The 21,286-nt window shown below is 39.0% G+C and overlaps 1 protein-coding gene and 1 pseudogene across 13 annotated transcripts in view; one reads left to right on the forward strand and one right to left on the reverse strand.

The window, feature by feature from the left end:
- Nucleotides 1–21,286, reverse strand: part of CEP85L (centrosomal protein 85 like) — a 243,813-nt gene that overhangs the window by 126,229 nt on the left and 96,298 nt on the right. For 3 of the 13 annotated variants that reach the window (XM_055262529.2, XM_055262522.2, XM_063620803.1), the window contains exon 3: nucleotides 3,598–3,714. The exons of the other annotated variants lie outside the window; for them this stretch is intronic. In XM_055262529.2, the coding sequence (XP_055118504.2) occupies nucleotides 3,598–3,649 (52 nt within the window). In that variant the 5' untranslated portion in view covers nucleotides 3,650–3,714. The remainder of the gene's footprint in view (nucleotides 1–3,597; nucleotides 3,715–21,286) is intronic. 13 annotated transcript variants of the gene reach the window in all.
- On the forward strand, nucleotides 1,719–2,289 carry LOC129472666 (putative protein SSX9; annotated as a pseudogene).

Raw genomic sequence — 21,286 nt, forward strand, 5'->3', positions numbered from 1 at the left:
GAGTAATAGCAAATGCCTCCCTCTGCTTTAAAAGTAGTGGGGAAGGGCCATACTTGAGAGTAACATCACACTTGTAATTGCTGATAGTTCAAAGATTTGAGGAGAAGAGTGCAACAAGGGTGATCTACCAGGATAGAAGCCCTAGTGGGGGGCTTTCAGAATCTAGCCTCTCCTTCTGGTTGGAAGTACTGATGGGAGTGGCATACGCTAAGTAACCACCTTGACTATAATGTAAAAAATAACACATGGGTCTTTCCAAACATCCCCCCCACCCATGGAATTCCAGACCCTTGTATGATGTTTGCTAATAGTGGCGGCTTACAGATCTGAGGGCGAACTGAAGACATCTGGACTGACAGCCCTTGCCACAAGAATCATCTGAGATATTGGCCAGGGCATATTACGTCTCTAATTTTTCAAAACTCCATTTGTCAGGTGGACCCTTTTCACTTGGCATGTCAAATTCCAAATGACATCATAAATGACTATCCTAAATAAGGTTATCTTTATCCCAAGGATGCCTGTATTATATGTAAAGAAAGGAAACTTCTAAGATATGAGAAAAATCTGCCAGTGTCTCTCACAAGCCACAACTTAGAACCATCCCTTCAAGGAACAGGGCTATATTTTCTTTGTGGCTCCTGGATACACTTCACCCTCCCAACGCATCAGAAGGGAACTTGTACTAATAGCTGCAGTAGTTCCCATTTTTAAATTCTACCAAGATGGCAGCATCATCTGGGGACATCCCTAACTTAGCCTCTTTTCTAGAAACTGCACTATTTTGAATATATCGGACAAAGATATCTATCATTTCTATGCCCTCATATGGAGATTTAACTGAAAGGGCAGCCTGGGGAGGGCATGCACATGACAATCTCATCATAGAAAAACCATGGATGGGAAATTCCATAGCCAGAGGTATATTCTGGTTTATGGGCATCCCCTCTCCTTCAAAGATCAATACTTAATATCTCTATTATAATGCAATGAGGATGGAAGGCAACTGTACGGGCCATAGAGGCACAACCACAATCTATAGACTCTTCAGCCTCAGTAGTAGCACAAAATCGACAGGCCTTAGATGTCCTTATAGCTGAAGTGGGAGGTACCTGTGCACTTTTGAATGAAACATGCTGCTTCTGGATTAACTCGCTAGTAGATTAAGGAAAATCTACAGGTACTTAAAGATCAAATCAAAATTATTGACAGGCTAAGAGAAAATGCAGGCTTCAGCCCCAGGTGACTACAATCCCTCTTTAATGAATTCCAGTCTTCTTTATGGAATTGGTTGGCTCCTTTATTAAGCTCCCTCTTGCTTACATGTCTTGTATTAACTCAATACCATTACTCAATACTATATAACTTGTATAACTCAATACCATAACTAGAATTGTTTCCTATCGCCTAGAAGCAATCAAATTTAAGAGGTGTTGCAAACTGAACCACACATGGACACGCCATTCTTCTGAGGATCCTTGGATCTACCCTAGGAGGAGCCCTAGCTGCTGTTCCCCATTCAACGCTCCTTTTCAGCAGGAAGTAGCCGGAAAGAGTCATCGCCCAAAACCCCCTAACAGCAGTTAGGGTGACATCTCCTCAGGGGAGAATGTTATAGGAGTTATTAAAAAATTATTTGGCCACTGCCCTCACTGCCGTTGCTGCTGCTGACCTCGCGAGGGCTGCTTCATCTCCAAGGTCAGACTGCTCCCAATGCCATGAATGGAGACAGCACCTTTGCAAAGAGACCCAAGGATGATGCTCAGATTATCAGAGAAGAGACACAAGGCCTTCACTGATATTGCCAGATACTTATCTAATAAAGAGTGGGAAAAGCTGAGAAACTCAGAGAAAATCATCTATGTATATATGAAGAGAAACTATGAGACCATGACTAAACTAGGTCTCCAGGCCACCCTCCCAACTTTCATGTACAATAAATGGGCTACAGAATTCCAGGGGAATGATTCTGATATAGACTAAGACTGCGAGAATCAGGATGAATATCCTCAGATGGCTTTCGGCATGCTACAAGGAAACTTTCCAAAGATGATGCCCATGAAGCCAGCAAAGGAAGGAAATGATCGAAGGGAGTGCCAGAAGCACCTGGCTCACAGAACGATGGGAAACAGCTGTGTCCCCCGGGAAAAGAAATTACCTCTGAGAAGACTAACAAGACATCTGGACCCAAGGAAAGGGGGAACATGTCTGGACTCACAGACTGCAAGAGAGAGAAAGTATCTAGTGATTTAGGAAGAGATCAGCGACCCTGAGGAAGATGACAAATAACTCCCCTCAGGGATAGGACGCATGCCCATGATGAGAAGCAGAACCTGGTGACCTTCTAGAACATGGGCATGGCTGCGAACCCCTCATCATCAGGTGTACAGCAAGTGAAAGCAGGAGTTCCCAACAGTGAAAAGTTGAGCGTCATTTTTCTTACACTGTACCAAGAGTTAGATATTAGCATTTTCATTGTATTTTCTTATGGTGTGCCATCCTGTTAGATATTTGCATTTTCATTGATGAACAAGACATAGTTAATGCATATTTCTGTTTGTATACCCATGCACCTACCTCAGAAAACAAGTATTATCAGGTATTCTCTGCATAGAACAGTACTACCCTCCTCTCTCCCAAGATGTGACTACTGAGGCCAGTTCTGGGTGTTTCAGATTTTTTTCACTGCATATACACACACATACACACACACACACGTGGAATACCACTATAAATATCTCCATCTGCTTTTCCCCATCGCTAATGTGTCCTGGTCAAGCCCCCCTCACTCTGTTTCCTGTTCAACATGCACTCCCTGCTGCAAACTCCCCTCATCCGATTCCCCTGTGTTGGTCACTGCCAGTTAAGAAACATTTACAAACTTAAAAAAACAGATAGGACAAAGGGTCCTTGGCAAGGTTTTTTTCTTTTAAAACAGTTCCAGAAACTTTATTGCCTAGCAGAAAAACAGCTTGAAGGGATGAGCCGGCAAGCTTTGATATGCAAATACCAGCCATTAGAAACTTGGTCCACTCAATATGGCAATTCCTGCCTCGACTTCTTCTTGTCACCACTAGTGCCTAGCATCATGGACACCACCACATATCCCCATCCATGTGTACAGAACATCATAGCCCCCTGCATTTGCATACCAAAAGGCTAGGGTGGGAGGGCCCACTTTTTGGCCAGTTAAGTGAATGACATACCTGGTCAAACCAATCCCCTGGGCCTCAAATCAGACACTGCCTCCTCCAGCCTCCTAATATAACTGGCTGTTTTCCACACTTGGAATTCCCCCTCTCAGCTTGGAGCCCCCCTCCATCTCTGTACAGGAGAGCCTCTTCCTTCTTTCTTATTATTATTTGTGTATCCATGCACCTACCTCAGAAAACAAGTATTGTCAGGTATTCTCTGCATATAACAGCACTATCCTTCTCTCTCCCCAGATGTGACTACTGAGGCCAGTTCTGGGTTTCTTGGTATTAAACTCTCTCTGCTCCTTAAAAGCACTCCACATGTGTCCATGTCGTTTTATTTAAACCGGCGCGAGACAAAGGACCCTGGTGTTCCTCGGGTCATCAGAGCCATATCACCTACATTCACGATTGTGTGACAAGAGCCTTTCCAGGTCCATGGGTTCTTCACACATCTCTAAAATCAGTTCAGTTCACTTCAGCTGGGTAAGGGTCCGGCAATCATACTCTCTCTACCAGGCTGAGAAGCAAAATGATGGCAAAAATGAATGAATGAATGATATATACTGAAGGTAAAACTGAGGTCCATAAAGATACAAAAATATACCTCCAACAATTTTAATTTCTGCATACTAGAGCTGAGGCAGGAGAACAGGATCTGGAGGCAGGGAACCTAAGGCCAATTCATGCTGACTTCCTAGAACTAAATTACAATGAAAACCCCAACTTTTCACACCCAAGTAACAAAAGTACCAGAGGCTACTACTCCCTTTGCAAAGGCCCCCTCCCGCCCTGCCTTTTCTGTGTGGCAGATGAAAAACTGAAAGTACCTCTGATTGGTCCCCTCCTACAACCAATCAGGCTGGTCATGGGCCAAGTCTTCATTTGCATAGAAGTGTAATTTTGTAACTTCACTTCAGCCTCTGACAGGTCACTTTCCACAACCAATCAGACGTCTGCATAGGGTGTAACTTTGTAACTTCACTTCAGCCTCTGATTGGTCACTTTCTGCAACCAATCAGACTGATCATGGGACACTAATTCATTTACATAGGGTGTACACCAAGTAACAAAATGGGAAACCTCTAGAGGGTATTTAAACCCCAGAAAATTCTGTAACCAGGTTCTTGAGCTGCTTGCTTGAGCCCACTCCCACCCTGTTGAATGTGCTTTCATTTTCAATAAATCTATGCTTTTGTTGCTTCATTCTTTCCTTGCTGTGTATTTTGTCCAATTTTTTGTTCAAAGCACCAAGAACCTGGACACCCTCCACCGGTAACAGAGCTATAATGACATTATACATCATGTTTAAGAGTTTATGATTCAAATATTTAATTTTCAGCAATAACATAAATTAACAAGAGAATTTAGAGATAAGGAACAAAGTTACTTGATTTACAAAAGAATGTAAATCAAATTGTTTTGAATACTGCCTTGAAATTACGATTTCACAAGCAAAAAAGTTCTTTGTATAACCTCTGACCTACTACCATCTATAAATAAAGAACTAAAGTACAAAGAGGTTAAATTACTTGACCAAGAACAGAGCTCAAAATAAAATCCTAGTATCCTGTTTCTCAATCTAGTGTTACCTACATTATCCTACATTACATCTCTCAGGGCTTTTCTCCCTTTGGATTCTGCCTTCCAAATACAGACATCTAGCACCAATGGTTAAAGAACAGGGCTTGGGGCTAAACAAACAGACTAAGAGAATCTCGTCTCCACCACTTGAAAAGCTATATAACCCTGAATACATTAACATCCTGTAAGTCTTTTTTTTTTCCACCAGTAAAAAGGAGATAATTGTATTTTACCTCAAAAGGACTCCATAATAAAAGAATTTTAAAATCAGTTATATATAATGTGTAACATATTGCAAAATTTTATGAGAGATATTTTCTGTTAATTTTAAGGCTAATTGACCAAATAATTCACTGTCATATCTGGAAGTCATGTTATTTGAATATCCATTATCAGAGTCCTGAAAGTTTCAAAGTTGCAAAAACATAGTATTATTCACCAATGAATTGACTGTTAATAAAAAGCAGAACAGGCTAGAAAATGGTTGAAATATCACCTACCTTATATATAAAATGGGTTTATAATTGTACCACATATAATTTTTTAATTAAATGAAAAATTTATGCAAACCTCTTATGATCATGATGTCCTGTAAATAAATAGTAAATGCTCAATAAATGTTAGTATCATTATTACCAAAAGGTTAAAAAAGAGTTCTCTATTTGCTTAAAAATAGTACCAAGGGTATACGTGGATGAGCAGAACTAATGGCTGAAATAAGATTGTCATGTATTATAATTGTATAAATTTGGTGTGTACAAATATAGGTTACCACTTTTGCCTTCTTTCCACTTTGGTCTATGTTTGAAATTTTATGGAAAAAAAAGAAAAAGATGGTGAGAACAAGAAGATATTTTACATTAAGATGAGTTATTTTAAAGAAACCATTCAGCAAAGTAAACTAATGAACAAATGAAACCTAATCATTGTAATAAAATACATAAGCAAGGAAAAGAGAGAGAGCCCCTAGGAAATTTTCATATTGTTGTTCAAAATTAGTAGTTGCCTACAGCTGGGAAAATAGAGGGTTTGAAGGATAATGGCTAAAGGGAATGTAATTTCTTTTTGGTGTAATAAAAATGTTCTAAAATTGACAGTGGTGATAGATGTACGACTCTGTGAATATACTAAAAGTCATTGAATTGTACACTTCAAACGGATGTATGGTATAAGTCCATTACTGCACTGCTATAAATACCTGAAAAAGAATTAAAAAAAAAAAAAAGAAAAGAAAAGAAATACTCGAGCCTGGGTTTTTTATAAAAGAAAGAGGTTTGATTGGAAGGCAAAGCAGGAGTAGGTGTCTTACATGGCAGGAGGAAGAGAGAGAGGCGAGAGGTGCTACACACTTTTAAACAACCTGATCTTGTGAGAAGTCTATCACGAGAACTGCACTAGGGGGATGATGCTAAACCATTCATGAGAAACTGCCCCCATGATGAAATCACCTCCCACCAGGCCCCACCAACATTGGGGAACACAATTTGACATGAGATTGGTGGAGGGAGGGGCGGCACATCGCAATAACACTGTTAAAAAAAAAAAAAGTATGGTCTTGATTTCCTAAGTATCTCTGAAATCATCTAGTTTTCTTTTTCCCATGTCTCTTTTTATGAACAAGTCACCACCAGCTTCTACTTCAACAGCAAGTGGTCTCCTAGCTTCCAGTTTTGTTTTCTGGGATGTGATCCATCCTCAACACATCATCCACAATGTTCTTTTACTTCCCAGCCTTTGACCAAGCTACTCTCTCAGCCTAGACTACTCTCCTCCCAAACCCCTTTTGCCTTGCTGGTTCCTACTCATCTTTTTGGGCCTCAACCTAAACACCACTTCTGCCAGGAGTCTTTTCCCTAATCCCCTGGACTTCTGTATGTCCCTCTGTTGTCCATCCCCACCACCCTGTGTACTTCACCTATCATAACGCTCATAACTATTTACTGTCTTCTCCTCTAGACTTCATATATACAATGATTAGGGGAAATGTCTAATTCCTACCCCCACACAGTGCTTAACATGCAACAGACATTCAATTAATATTGGCTAAACAAATAAATAATCCAACAAGTCCTTATCTTTATAAGGCTTTTGTTTTTTCACAAAATGAAGATAGTGTACCAAATGATAACTTATTTCTTCCTTTCTGATATATATCCACAGGATGACCTCAAAATTTATAGTATTCAACAGCCCTACTATTTCTCAGTAAAAACAACCAACTAATGAAGATATGATTAAATTGAAGTTCATTTTTATCAGCCCCTATTTAAAATAAAATAGGTTAATTAGATAAGAAAACTATCTCTAATACAAATTAGCTGTTGGAAATTATCAAAAGAAAAAACACTATCTGTACCTTTTTAAAATAAAATACGTAAGTACGCTTAAAAATCAGCCCAAACAGACATTAAAAACTATATTTAAGAACTTGCCGGGTGCAGTGGCTCATGCCTGTAATCCCAGCACTTTGGGAGGCCAAGGCTGGCGGATCATGAGGTCAGGAGATCGAGACCATGGTGAAACCCCGTATCTACTAAAAATACAAAAAATTAGCCGGGTGTGGTGGCGGGCGTCTGTAGTCCCAGCTACTCGGGAGGCTGAGGCAGGAGAATGGCGTGAACCCAGGAGGCGGAGCTTGCAGTGAGCCAAGATTGCGCCACTACATTCCAGCCAGGGCGACAGAGTGAGACTGTCTCAAAAAAAAAAAAAAAAAAAAAAAAAAAAAAAAAAAAAAAAAAACCTCAAATTTTTGAAAAAGATAAATGAATTGCCTGAGAGCCTGCCTATCAGGAGCCACGTGATACAGGAGAGAAAGACTGTCCTGAGGAAGGTTAACAGCCAAGCCTAAGCAAAAAGTAAGTTTCCTTTTTTTGCCTCAAGGTCCTATACTCCCAGTTTCCTCTTACAATCCCTCTGTCACTCAACTCCGGTCCCACAGCAAAATTATGCTATGTACAACAAGTGCTGCATACTTCAAAAACAACTTCCTCAAACTAATATCTGTGGCAACAGTGGCTATTTAATGGCCTCCAGGTCTCAGCAAAGAAATCCTAGGAAAACATTGGGGATCAGCTATGTACCTTATGTTACAATTTGGTAGCCTGGTAGACACATCTATCCTCATTGTCATAGATCTATTCTTTCCAACCTGGAATTTGAAACTCCATGAACAAATTACAACAGCTAAAAAGTGGTGCTGCTAATGTTAGTGTCTCAATTTAGCATTATTTGAAATCTCAAAATACCCTGGCTAAACGAAAATTCCTCAATGGTAAGTCTAGAACAATTTTCTGTACTAGAATCCCTTCGCTGCTGAGATTCTGATGTAATCCTCTCCTCCATGTTTATCTCCTTGCAATTCTGCCATTCTTGGAACACAGTAAGTATTCAATAAATATATATAAGTGAATAAATGAATGGACCTTCTAAAAGCTCCAGGTTAAAAAGGAAGAGGCAACCACCACCGCAAATATCTCCTGAAAGGAACTAACAGTGTCGTACCTATAATGCATGAAGTATAATAAGTGTGTAAATTATAAGGTGTATTTGTCAACTCCCATGTAGCATGTAAATCGTGTCATTATTTAATATGTACACTGAGGTTTTCACAATAATCAGTCTTTTAAGAATTTAAGTGCATTCACATATTTCACCTAAAAATTATCACAACAAACCAAATTAATGCAGCACTTCATGCCAGTCTCACCAATCAAGAAGAAATGCTTACTCCAAGCCAAACAGTAATAGTAATAAAGTTGAAGGCACCTAACTAAAATATGCTGTAGATACAATCTAAAAGTAAAATTATATTTGATAATACACAAATTTCATGTACATTATTTAGAAATTAATATAATTATGTGACATGGTAATTCTCAGCTGGGTGTTGTAATAAAAGGAGATAAACACATTTTAGGTTATTCTGAAATGTTTGGAATTTAGCTAGCATAGATTTGTTTAATTTTATGAGAAAAAAATGAACATCTTATAGACCTGTGGTTAATGGATGACCCCAAAAAATTATATAATCAAAGACCAAAGGATAAAAAACATATCCACTTGACAAGGATATGACATAATCTGATATATATAACATGTTTTAAAGTTGCTATTATGTTATAAATATCAACCTATTCCTTATGTTCTGATGCAGGTTATTCTCAATATTCAGTGATCTTCTACAGTGGTTATTTTCCTGAGTGCTTTACAATAAACAGATAAGCCATGAGGCAAACCCAACAATGAAAAACAACGTTTATATACTACAAGACTCAGGACTTGGTAAGCACACTTACCAAAGAACAGACAAGGTAAGGAACAAATAGCTCCCATAAAGTAAAAATCATGAAAACTTCAGAAAGACACGAATTAAGGAAGGAAAGCATACACTAATTGGAACCAAGCGTTACATCAACACATATAGCAAGCTTTCCTTCTAAATAGTCTTTATTATGCCTGCTAAAACTACTTATATTCAGGTAATATCTTAATACAACTGATTTTCTTTTAAAAAAACAAGAGTACCTTTCCAGACAATCAATAATAAATGCAACCAGTATCATTCATTACCAGCACCAATCACTCAAACCACAATTCTAATTCATTTTCTACAGAAGTCTCGATTTCCTGTTATTTATTGTAAGTATTCCAGGAGTCTTACTATTCCATCTTATTTTTATCCACCATTCCTTATGCCTCTTTCCTAGAACTATTTGCCCTTTGATATGGTTTGGCTGTGTCCCCACCCAAATCTCATCTTGAATTGTAGTTCCCATAATCCCCACGTGTCGTGGGAGGGACCCAGTGGGAGGTAATTTAATCACGGGGGCGGCTGCCCTATGCTGTTCTCATGATAGCGAGTGAGTTCTCATGAGATCTGACAGTTTCATAAGGAAATTTTTTCTCAATCATAGCGAGTGAGTTCTCATGAGATCTGACAGTTTCATAAGGAAATTTTTTCCCCCTTTGCTCCAAACTTCTCTCTCCTGACACCCTGTGAAGAGGTGCTTTCCTCCATGATTCTAAGTTTCCTAAGGCCTCCCCAGCCATGTGGAACTCTGAGTCCATTTAACCTCTTTTCTTTATAAATTACCCAGTCCCAGGCATTTCTTCATAGCAGCATGAGAACAGAGTAATACACCCTTGATCTTGAAACTCTGACACTGCTTTATCTATGTAGAATAGCTTCTAAATAACAGTATCTACTAATCATGCCTTAAACTCAGGATTCTTTTCCATTAGAATATTCTGTATTCTGACTATATAACATACCAGTGCAATCACTGCTTCATGCATTAATAAAAAATTGTTGGGGGAAAAAGAGTCAAAGTTCAGCTTGGAGGTAATCGCAAGAACTAATGAAAGTAACAAAAATTTTAACATATTCACTTCAAAATCATACTCTCCTATCTCTAAAAGATTATAGAAACTTATGTTTAACACTTGATGAATTATTCAGTGAGAAAAACAGGGATATTTGCTACTACTAACTAAATTAGTTTTAAATTAATTCAAAGAATAAAAAGAAAAGGCAGTTTTCCACATAGCAATAGAAAAGGTGAGTATTTATAAAACAATGCACAATAGAATCAAAGGGTTTCTGGAGACTTATGAAAAAGATAACGATTACAGTCATCTATTCAGTGGTATTTTTCAGTTCTTCAGCTAGCCATTGTCATGAAAAAGGCAGCATGCCAGTCTGGATACCGTGTGGGGCCTAGTCTGGGAATAGAAGAGAGTTATTTTTTAAGCTCTCCTTAGCCAAACTGAGGAAGGCTAGTTCCTGACTGGACCCAGGTTAATACCATAATACTCTACTGAGGTTGAAGTCAGTGACTATAAAAAGATTATTGAGTTTTGAAGCCAAAGCTTCAAAAATTAAAGAGTTTGTCTGTGAATCTCAAGTAAATTTTTGAGACATCATGACACAGGAACACAGTTTTAAAAAGAGTATGATTTGCTTACAGCAGCTTTACAATAACACTAAGAAAATCTCAAGAGCATCTGTTCTTCAACTTCTCAATCTCATTCCCCACATCATTCTTCCCTCAAAAAGTTAATTTTAATGTTTATTAATGAGACCAAACAGCTAGAACACATTTTTAAAAAGACCTCCACGCAGTTCTGATTTACTCTCAACTCAACGTTGTTCAATTACTGTCCAGCACTTTTTAAATGATTTTCTGTTTAACCATATAGTGTGTATAGAGGGTGTTGTGGGTCGAATTATGTCCTCCATAAAAATACATTAAAATTTTAACCCCTAGAACCTGTGAATGTGACCTTATTTGGAAATAGGGTCTTTGCAGATGTAATCCGAGGTAAAATGAGGTCATGCTGGTTCAGGGTGAGCCCTAAGTCCACTCACTGGTATCCCTATATGGAGAGAGAAAGATATGAAGACAGAAAGCTCAGGGAAGAAGGACATGTGAAGGAGACAAAGACTGGAGTTACGGTGCCACAAGCCAATGAATAATATACTAAGGACTGCCGGTAAGCACCCGAAGCTAGAAAAGGCAAGGAAGAATTCTTCCCTAGACCCTTCAGAGGGAGCATGGCCCTGCCAACACCTTCATTTTGAACCTTATAGTCTCCAAAACTGTGAGAAAAAAAATTTTTGTTGTTTAAGTCCTCTAGTTTGTGGTAATTTGTTACAGCAGCCCTAGGACACTAATACAGGGGAGTAGAGGTTAACGGTTCTGAACCTGCTTTATACACATATACTAGGGACTGAGCAAACAAGTAACTGGATGGTAGATGGTGGAAGGCTTCTAACTGTTGGAGAGGGAAGTTATAGATAAGCAAGAGAGAAGGGCTAAAATAAATACTGCTCTCTGGATTAGAGTCAAAGACATCAGAAGGAACTCATGTTTGGCTCAATACTAATACTGACGAATAAACAGAGGAATAATTCTAGATATATGTGTATTATAGGCTAATATACATACCTGCATAACCTAGCCCTGTCCTCTGAAAGGGCCTAAAAGCAATGACATCCCAATAATAACAAGTATGTCCAGCACCCAGATCTTGGTTTCTGAATACCACTCTCCAATAAAAAGAACCAGAGCTCATTGGTGAAATGATTGATTCAAGGGCTAAGGTAGGACTAAGATGAACATGGAGCATTTTGTGGTACGCAAAAGTAAGGAAGTGCTCAAAAAACAAAAGGATGGCAGGGTGGTGTCCATGTCAAAGTGTCACCGGAACAACCCTGAAAGAGTTCTCAATGGCAAAATTTGAACAACAAAATATTATTACTAAGTCATAATCAAAAATATAAAACAAATTCACATAGTCTATACTGGCATAAATAAATGATTGAATAAATAAATAAATGAGAGAGAAGAATTCTTCTTACAGAAGAATTCCAAATCATATATATAAATATTTAGTCCTCCAGGATGTAGAACTTAGTGCCTCTAACTCCCATTTTCAGTGTGGGCAGGACTTAGTGACTTGCTTCCAAAAAATAGAGTATGATTTTAAAAAATAATAGAAATGGTAAAATACTGTTTTATAGTAGAGAAACCTGGCAAACATATCTTAACCAAGCGACGAAGGTAAATATCACTAATGATGTCAAATTATTATGTACCCCTGATATGATATGATGAAAAGAATATTTTCATCTCTGTAGTATTCTTGCCAAAAACTTACAGCCACAGTCTAATCATGAGAAAAACATAGGACAAACCTAATTTGAAAGACATCTATAAAATATCTGACTAGTTCTCCTCAAAACTGTTAAGGTTATGAAAAATAGGAAGAGAATGAGAAACCGTCACAGACCAGAGGAGATTAAGAAAACATTATAATTAAATGTAATGTGGTGTCCTGGATAGGAAACAGGAACAGAAAAGGACATTCATAGAAAAATGGGTAAAATTCTAATAAAGTCTATGGTTAAAAAATAAATGTGTACATATAGGAGTCCACATTGATATACATAAACAATTAAATAAATGGAAGAGAAGTGGCAAATATGTCTTAAAAGAATTCCAAATAATAAATTCACATATTCTCCCTTACAGGAGACGGAGTTAAACCCTCCCTTTTTGACTTGCCTCCAAAGAACAGAATATAGAAAGAAGAAAATTTGTTACTATACAATGCAGAGAACTTGCAAACCTAGTACTGCCTGTCCCTGAGCCTTCTGGGTGTGTGTATGTGTGTGTGTGTGTGTGTATGTGTGTGTGTGTGTGTGTGTGTTTTGAGATGGAGTCTCGCCCTGTCACCCAGGCTGGAACGCCATGGAGCAATCTCAGCTCACTGCAACCTCCACCCTCCAGGAGAGGGAGAGAGGGAGAGAGGGAGAGAGGGAGAGGGAGAGAGGGGGGGAGAGGGAGAGAGAGTGTGTGTGTAGATGGAGTCTCGCTCTGTCACCCAGGCTGGAATGCCATGGAGCAATCTCAGCTCACTGCAACCTCCGCCTTCCAGGTTCATGCAATTCTCCTGTCTCAGCCCCCCTGCTGTAGGTGAGACTCAGGCGCCTGCCACCACGTCCAGCTAATTTTTGTATTTTCAGTAGAGACAGGGTTTCACCATATTGGTCAGGCTGGTCTCCAACTCCTGACCTCAGATGATCCACCCACCTTGGCCTCCCAAAGTGCTGGGATTACACACATGAGCCACCACACCCAGCCTTGGGGTTTTTTTAATGATATAAATTACCAGTCAAGCTACCAACCTGGTCCTTAATTTCTCTGGTGCTGGTTGAAAATTCAGCCCCTTGGGGTCTGCTAACAAACTTTCTTACATATTGATCTGACACCATTTCTAGAATTTTGTCATTTTCTCTTTTATTGTCATTTTCTCCCTGTCTTCAGAGGGTTGTCTTCTTTTTTTAAAAAAAAAAAATTGCGTTTTAGTGGGATGTCATAAAGGAATAAAATTAGAGGCGTGTGTTCAATTTGCCATCTTACCCTAGAAATTTGCTTGAATTTCTTTCTAGGTTGGTAAATATATAGCTATCTAATTAGTTTTAACTGGATATACCGTGGAATAACCATTTCTCCATTGGTAAGCATATAAAGTTGTTTCCTATTTTTCACTAAATGATGTTGCAGTGAATATTCTTATACATATTATCTTTGTTCACCTGTGTGCCTGTGCTGAGTTAAGAACATATACACTTTATGTAAGTTATTCATGATTAACTTATTTAGCCTCTTAGTCTCATTTTCCTCATTTGTGAAATGCAGAGAATAGTGCCTACCTCATATGGTTATCGTGAAGATCAAACGAGTTAACATGTGTAAAGTACCTAAATTACCCTCTGTAAAGGCTATCAGTTATTAGAGAGCCACGTTTCCCACCTTTGCCCAAACCCCGGTTATTACAGTCTACTTTTTGAGAAGGAAGGGCAATTTTATTGGTAAAGACAGCATCAGCACCTCATTGTCTAAATTGCCGTTTCACTGTGACTGAGTTTGATAATCTTCTTTCCAATGTTTATCGATCGTTTGCCCTTTTCCCCATGCTTATGTATATCTTTTACTTATAAATTATGAAATATTTGAAATGATATAGATGAGTATCTGTTTTGGGGTATCATCCTTATTTATAGGAGCTTTTTTTTTCCCAAAGTGAAAGCAAGTTTATTAAGAAAGTAAAGGAATAAAACAATGGCTACTCCATAGACAAAGCAGTCCTGTGGGCTGCTGGTTGCCCATTTTTATGGTTATTTTTTGATGATATGCTAAACAGGGGGTGGATTATTCATGCCTCCCCTTTTTAGACCATACAGGGTAACTTCCTGACATTGCCATAGCATTTGTAAACTGTCATGATGCTGGTGGGAGTGCTGCAGTGAGGATAACCAGAGGTAACGCTCATCGCCATTTTGCTTTTGGTAGGTTTTGGCCAGCTCCTTTACTGCAACATGTTTTATCAGCAAGGTCTTTATGACCTGTAGTTTGTACTGACCTCCTATCTCATCCTGTGATGCAGAGTGCCTTAATCGTCTGGGAATGCAGCCCAGTAGGTTTCAGCCTCATTTTACCCAGCTCCTGTTTAAGATGGAGTTGCTCTGGTTCACACACCTCTGACATTTCCCCCCTGCCTTTTATAAGAGAACCCTTAATCCTAAGGGTTGCAGAGGGATGAAGATACATCTTCTTCTGTAACTTCTTCAGGCTGAATAGGGGCAATGATATTCCTACCTAACTATGAGAGTCTCTTGCACTCAGGGTAGAGAGGAGCTCAGTCAGAAAGCACCAGTATGGTAAGGTCCATTCATAACTCTTAAGTTTCAACAAAAGGTAAATGTTTAACTTATGAAAACATTCAGTAAGCTTCTCCTATATTCCTACACGAAGAGTGTAACAGCAATATATTCCACAGGAGTACAGCAAAATAAGTAAAGTTATTCCAAGTAAACTAAACTAGGTTTTCCATGAACTGGGCAACTGTTGAAACCAAGCTGATATGGGGTTGCTAGCTGATTGCAATGTGCCCAGAATTAGAATACTGATTCAGATTTTTACATTACCCATCCCACTTGTTCCGAGCAACAGTCAGAGATCACCTGATTGGTTCACAGGAATAAGCAGGGTTAGCCTACACTGCAGAAACAAACTTAAAAACAATTAATGAGACTAGAATTTAATAACAAGTGTACCATAGTTTTTGAAACATAGTATTTCCCTCTCCAGTTTCTCATTTTTACTAAAGACAAATTATGGTAAGACCAATATGCTTTATAAAACTTGGCCTGATTATTTGCATAAAGTGCAGCAAGAATAATTATTCTTGACATAAGCTCTTTTTAAATTGGCTTTGATGGAACTCTGTTCCATAGATGGAATTTCAGATAAGACTTTTTTTTTTTTTTTTTTTTTTTTTTGAGATATAGTCTCGCACAGTCACCCAGGCTGGAGTGCAATGGCACAAGCTCGGCTCACTGCAACCTCTACCTCCCATGTTCAAACGATTCTCCTACCTCAACCTTCTGAGTAGCTGAGATTACAGGCACCAACCACCACGTCCAACTAATTTTTTGTATTTTTAGTAGAGATGGGGTTTCACCATGTTGGCCAGGCTGCTCTCAAACTCCTGACCTCATGGTCCGCCCACCTTGGCCTCCCAAAGTGCTGGGATTACAGGTGTGAGCCACCACGCCCGGCCCCAGATAAGGCTTTTTTAAAGACAAGCCCAGCCTTGGGTTTCTACTCTCAAATAGCTATGAATTGGGTAAATTCCTCTCCTCCTGGGGTCCCAAGATAACCTGGGGCCCCTGGACCTGATAGAAAGTGACACTCTTTACTTACCATAGGTCAGAAATCCTGTTTACAGGGACTGTGTAGGCAAGGAATGAGGCCAGTTCCTCAAGGGGCTTTAATTGGCTCTATAAGTCAAGTTTAATTTCTTAAAGGAAAACACACCATTCCAGTCAAAGCCTTGGTAAAATAACCAATTTACCCAATTGTGTCCTGTTACAAAAGAACGCGGTGGCTCACGCTTGTAATCCCAGCACTTTGGGAGGCCGAGGCGGGCAGATCACGAGGTCAGGAGATCGAGACCACGGTGAAACCCCGTCTCTACTAAAAATACAAAAAAATTAGCCGGGCGTGGTGGCGGGCGCCTGTAGTCCCAGCTACTCGGAGAGGCTGAGGCAGGAGAATGGCGTGAACCCGGGAGGCGGAGCTTGCAGTGAGCCAAGACTGCGCCACTGCACTCCAGCCTGGGCGACAGAGCAAGACTCTGTCTCAAAAAAAAAAAAAAAAAAAAAAAAAAAAGAAAACAGATTCTTACTGCAAATAACCATATTGCCATAAGTTAAGAATACTTCGCAACTAGCTTCCAAATTCCGGAGAAATCAGGTAGAGAGAAATAAATATGCTACAAAGTTTGTTCATAGGAGTACACTCAACTGTTAAAAGCTGTAAAAAGCTCAGAAGAAGTTTTCTTGACTCTGAAAAACAAAACAAAGGATCAGCAACATTTTAAGCAAAGTTAAAAAGACTAGGCTTCTTCAGTTTAGTCCATGTCGTTATCTTCTGTTAGATAGTTATGAACATTTCAGCTCTGAGAGATCTGAAAGTTTTTTCCTTTATTCTGATGTCATAATCTCCAAAGTTATCAGAAAACTTGCACTTAAGAATACCTGCTAGAGTTCTATAGTTGATTATAAATCGCCTTCTAAAGAGGACTAAAACAAGACAACAATTGTCTGTGGATAGTAAAAAGTTTTAGGCCAGCCCCTATTGAAGCCACAATATATAAGGAAATTTGGTTGATTTTGTGGTACACAGAATTTTACATAACAATTATAAATAACATACATTAAGTCGTATTAGAATTATAGGAGTTTCTCATAACTTTGGAACATATTCCAATAACACATTTATGCAAATATAGTCCAATGCAAGCAAAACACCATTCTACATTTGATAATGCTTCCTGTATGACTTTACACCAAATAAGCCAAATTTCACCTTTATATTAATGTTCTATTAATGTTAAACCCGATTCTTAATAAAATTTTATAAATATGTCTATCCAATCTTAATCAGTTTGATCATAAGGTAAGATTCTTATAACCCTTTACATTTTTTTGTGAAACAGCAGATTAGTGCTCTAAGAAAAACCTGTTGTGCTTTTATTCTAATGTTTAATTTACGGAAAAACTGAGTAATACCCCTTTAACTTTAGTCAGTATGTTCACACACAGAATCTCTCAATTTTTTTCACACCATCCACAACTGTTCAAACCTTTAGCTTTATTCTAACTTAAAATAATTATTTAACTCTTCAGGCAAAAAAATCCACATTCCCGTGCCTTCTTATAATCTTTTACCAAAAGTACATTTTACTTTCCTTACACACCTTGCGTATAGCACTGTTTCTTCAATAGTCTCAATTACATGTTAGGATGTTAACTTTCAACGTTTGGTGAAAACCCTGGTTAGGAAGCAATTTTAGTTGTGTTACTAGGACACACCAGGCAGAACTGCAGTTAAGAACTGACTCTCCAGCATAGCTAGGGGGCATGGCTAACTCCACATGTCCCCAGGCCTTATCTGGAATCTAATGGCTTTACGGTAGGTAAATTGAACAGTTTCCAAAGTCAAACAGTTTGACCTTAAAGCATTTAGCAAATCTGATATCTGACCTTAATTTAGACCAAATGTCTACATTTTCAAGACATTTTATTTTACCAATAATTTTTAAAACTGTCTTTATTTCCAAAAGATTACTAAAGTCCCGTGAACAAAAAGGCATTAAAGTTTCCATTTTTCTGAAAAAATATTAAGTGCTTATTTTTCTATGCCAATTAGAGCTCTTTTATACATAAACATATAACACATATTAATACATAGACAGAAAGAAGATTCCGCACATGTAAGATTTTTCATTGCCAGTTTCTTAAGTGGATTACTGGCTTCAGGGTGGAGCCCTTGGAGGAAAAGGGCCACGAAAGCATGCATTTCTGGGGCCAAATAAGCAGCTGAAGGCAGAGACAGATCCCCAAAATTAAGGGTGCCATTTTATGCTGGTTCCTGGATCCCCAAAAGGAGGGAAATACTACAGAAGACAGTACAGTGCTTCTACTCTGCATTTAATTGCAAGGCAACCCAAAGCCAATCAGCCCATTTCATCATCAGCCCATCCCTCATAGGAGTCTCATCTCCCAGTGAGGGGGGTGGGGATGTTTCCTTATCTTCCAGGTGGCCAAGAGCATGCTTCTCTGATCTAAGTGTGCAAAGGGTCAAGTACCCCTCCTTAACTACTATTAGCCATCCCTTAAAGTATATTTCCTACCTAGTTATTACACACCAAAGCTCTCTCATAATGCAAAGTAATTTCTGTTACCCGCAAAACTCAAAACTGTCAGATAACACAATGCAAAACAGAACAGAGCCTTTGATTTTGAGAGGGATCCATCTGCTTTTAATTCCTGGGGTTTCATGAGGAAAACAGAAGGTTTTTTCCCTAAACAGGGTCTGTGGCACTTCCTCTGTTTTTCCCAAGGGGTCTTATAGGCTACCAGAAGTTATCTTAGGGCCTCTCACGTGTGCATTAAGAGTGGAAAGACAGCCAGGCGCCGTGGCTCAGGCCTGTAATCCCAGCACTTTGAGAGGCCGAGCAGGGCAGATCACGAGGTCAGGAGATGGAGGCCATCCTGGCTAACACAGTGAAATCCCGTCTCTACTAAAAATACAAAAAAAATTAGCTGGGCATGGTGGCACACGCCTGTAGTCCCAGCTACTTGGGAGGCTGAGGCAGGAGAATCGCTTGAACCCGGGAGGCAGAGGTTGCGGTGAGCCAAGATCGCGCCACTGCACTCCAGCCTGGGCAACAGAGCAAGACTCTGTCTCAAAAAAAAAAAAAAAAAAAAAAAGTGGAAAGCCAAAAAACAAATGGAGAAAAATAATTTAGTCGACTGAGAAGAAAAAACCTTTTTCCATAAAAACAAGTTCCAAGAAGAGAAAAACATAAGTGCCTGTTAAATATATCTATAGCTTGTCTATCCATTTTTACTTAAGCTGACTTTTAACCATAGTGCTCTTTAAAAAAAAAATCCTTTCAGATCTCTTATTACCTGACTTTAGCCTTCTCAAATGACCAATATTTCTAGCTTCTAAACTTTATCAAAGGTGCTTAGAGAAAGGAAAATTTAAGACAGTCCCCGGAGGAGAAGAGAATAGACAAGATCACAGATATTAAACCACAGAAATGACTTACTTCCTAGTGGAGAACTGAACCAGGACTGCCACTGTGAAAGTGCAAAATGTTAGCTACTGAGCTACATACAGTAAGCGGTGGTCCCCATTTCCTTTCCCAGAACGAGTCTACAGTAGTTAATTTTGAGCTTGCAGAGGCTTTTAACTATTTAATATGATTTTTAGAGCTAACTATGACATGAACCCTAAAATTCCTGTTCCCTGGAAAGGGGAGACCAAAAGTACTGCCACGTGGTTACAAGGTCAAGCTCCCAAGGACATAAAACAAGGTGGAGACTTCATCCAGTATTTTTGTTTGTTTCAGAGACCTGCAGCCAAATTTGTTACTGACCAGCTTGCTGGGTATTCTTGAAAAGCGGGCTTACAGGTGTTCTAAGCCTGTGTTTTATGCTGAAGTACCCCTCAAAACAGAAAAACAAATTCATAGCACAAAATACACCAGCTTAAGACTAGCCTTAGAATTCTTTTTTGCATTAATCAAAACTTCACAGACGAGATAAACACTGATTTGTTTTTTAAACCATTCAGTCAACCATTTGGACAGAGAGAGAGAAGCCTGAAATCTGACTGGTAAGAAATTCTTACTCTTTTGCCGGCATGCCAGGCTTCTGGGTTCCCTTTCCCTGAGTGGCCCTAGTGATCTTGCTTGTGGCACCACAGCCATGGGGGCCAAGCTGCATCATAAAGGAAAATTTTTTTTTCGTTCTGGCCAGAGCAAAATCCATGTAATAAAACATAGATGTTAGCCACTCTGCTTAGCACCCAATGTCAAACTGGCAAGGCTTAAATTTGCCCCCAGATGGGCCCCATCATCTTTAATCCAAACTCCGACTTGGAGTTTCAACACGTGGTATCTGGGCAAGATGGTCACCCTGAGTAATAGAAAAGATAGGAAAGGAAAAGTAGAGAAGGAAAGTATTGCCTGTGGCAGGGTGGGGAAGGTGAAGAGCTTAGGGAGGCCAGAGAAAGACCCACCCATTGCAGCAACACTGAAAAGTTCCAAGGTATCTACCAAAATTCAAATTTCCAAGGTATCTACCAAAACAAACTCTTAGAACTAATGCGTGAGTTCAGAAAGTTAACAAATACAAGATAAATATACAAAAAGCAAATGTGGCCAGGCACAGTGGCTCACACCTGTAATCTCAGCACTTTGGGAGGCTGAGGCAGGTGGATTACCTGAGGTCAGGAGTTTGAGGACAGCCTGACCAACATGGAGAAACGCCATCTCTACTGAAAATAAAAAAATTAGCTGGTGGTGGCACATGTCTGTAATCCCAGCTACTCGGAAGGCTGAGGCAGGAGAATTGCTTGAACCCCGGAGGTGGAGGTTGCAGTGAGCCAAGATCGTGCCATTGCACTCCAGCCTGGGCAACAAGAACAAAACTCCATCATCCATTCATTCACTCATTCATAGACAGAAAGATAGATAGATTGATTGATTTTTTAAAAGCAAATGTATTTCTATATTATAAATGTATTTCTAAATTTATTTCTGTGTTCTATGTCTTAAAACTTGAAAATATAATATGATTTACAATCACTCCAAAAACATAAAGTGTAAATCTAACAACATATGTATAGAAAATGTTAAAAACTATACAACACTGGTGAGCAAACTAAAAAATCTAAATAAATGAAGAACATACCATGTTCATAGAATGGAAAACTCACCAAGAAAAGATGTTATTTCTCCCCAATCTGATAGCTAAACAATAAAATTCCTATCAAATTCCCAGGAAAACTTTTTTTGTATTCTTTTTTGTGCAAACATAATTTTTATGAGTTTTACTTCCAGTAGCTTGATTATTCTAAGCTTAT

Source organism: Symphalangus syndactylus, chromosome 2 (genome assembly GCF_028878055.3).
Source record: "Symphalangus syndactylus isolate Jambi chromosome 2, NHGRI_mSymSyn1-v2.1_pri, whole genome shotgun sequence".
In the NCBI taxonomy this organism is placed as follows: domain Eukaryota; kingdom Metazoa; phylum Chordata; class Mammalia; order Primates; family Hylobatidae; genus Symphalangus; species Symphalangus syndactylus.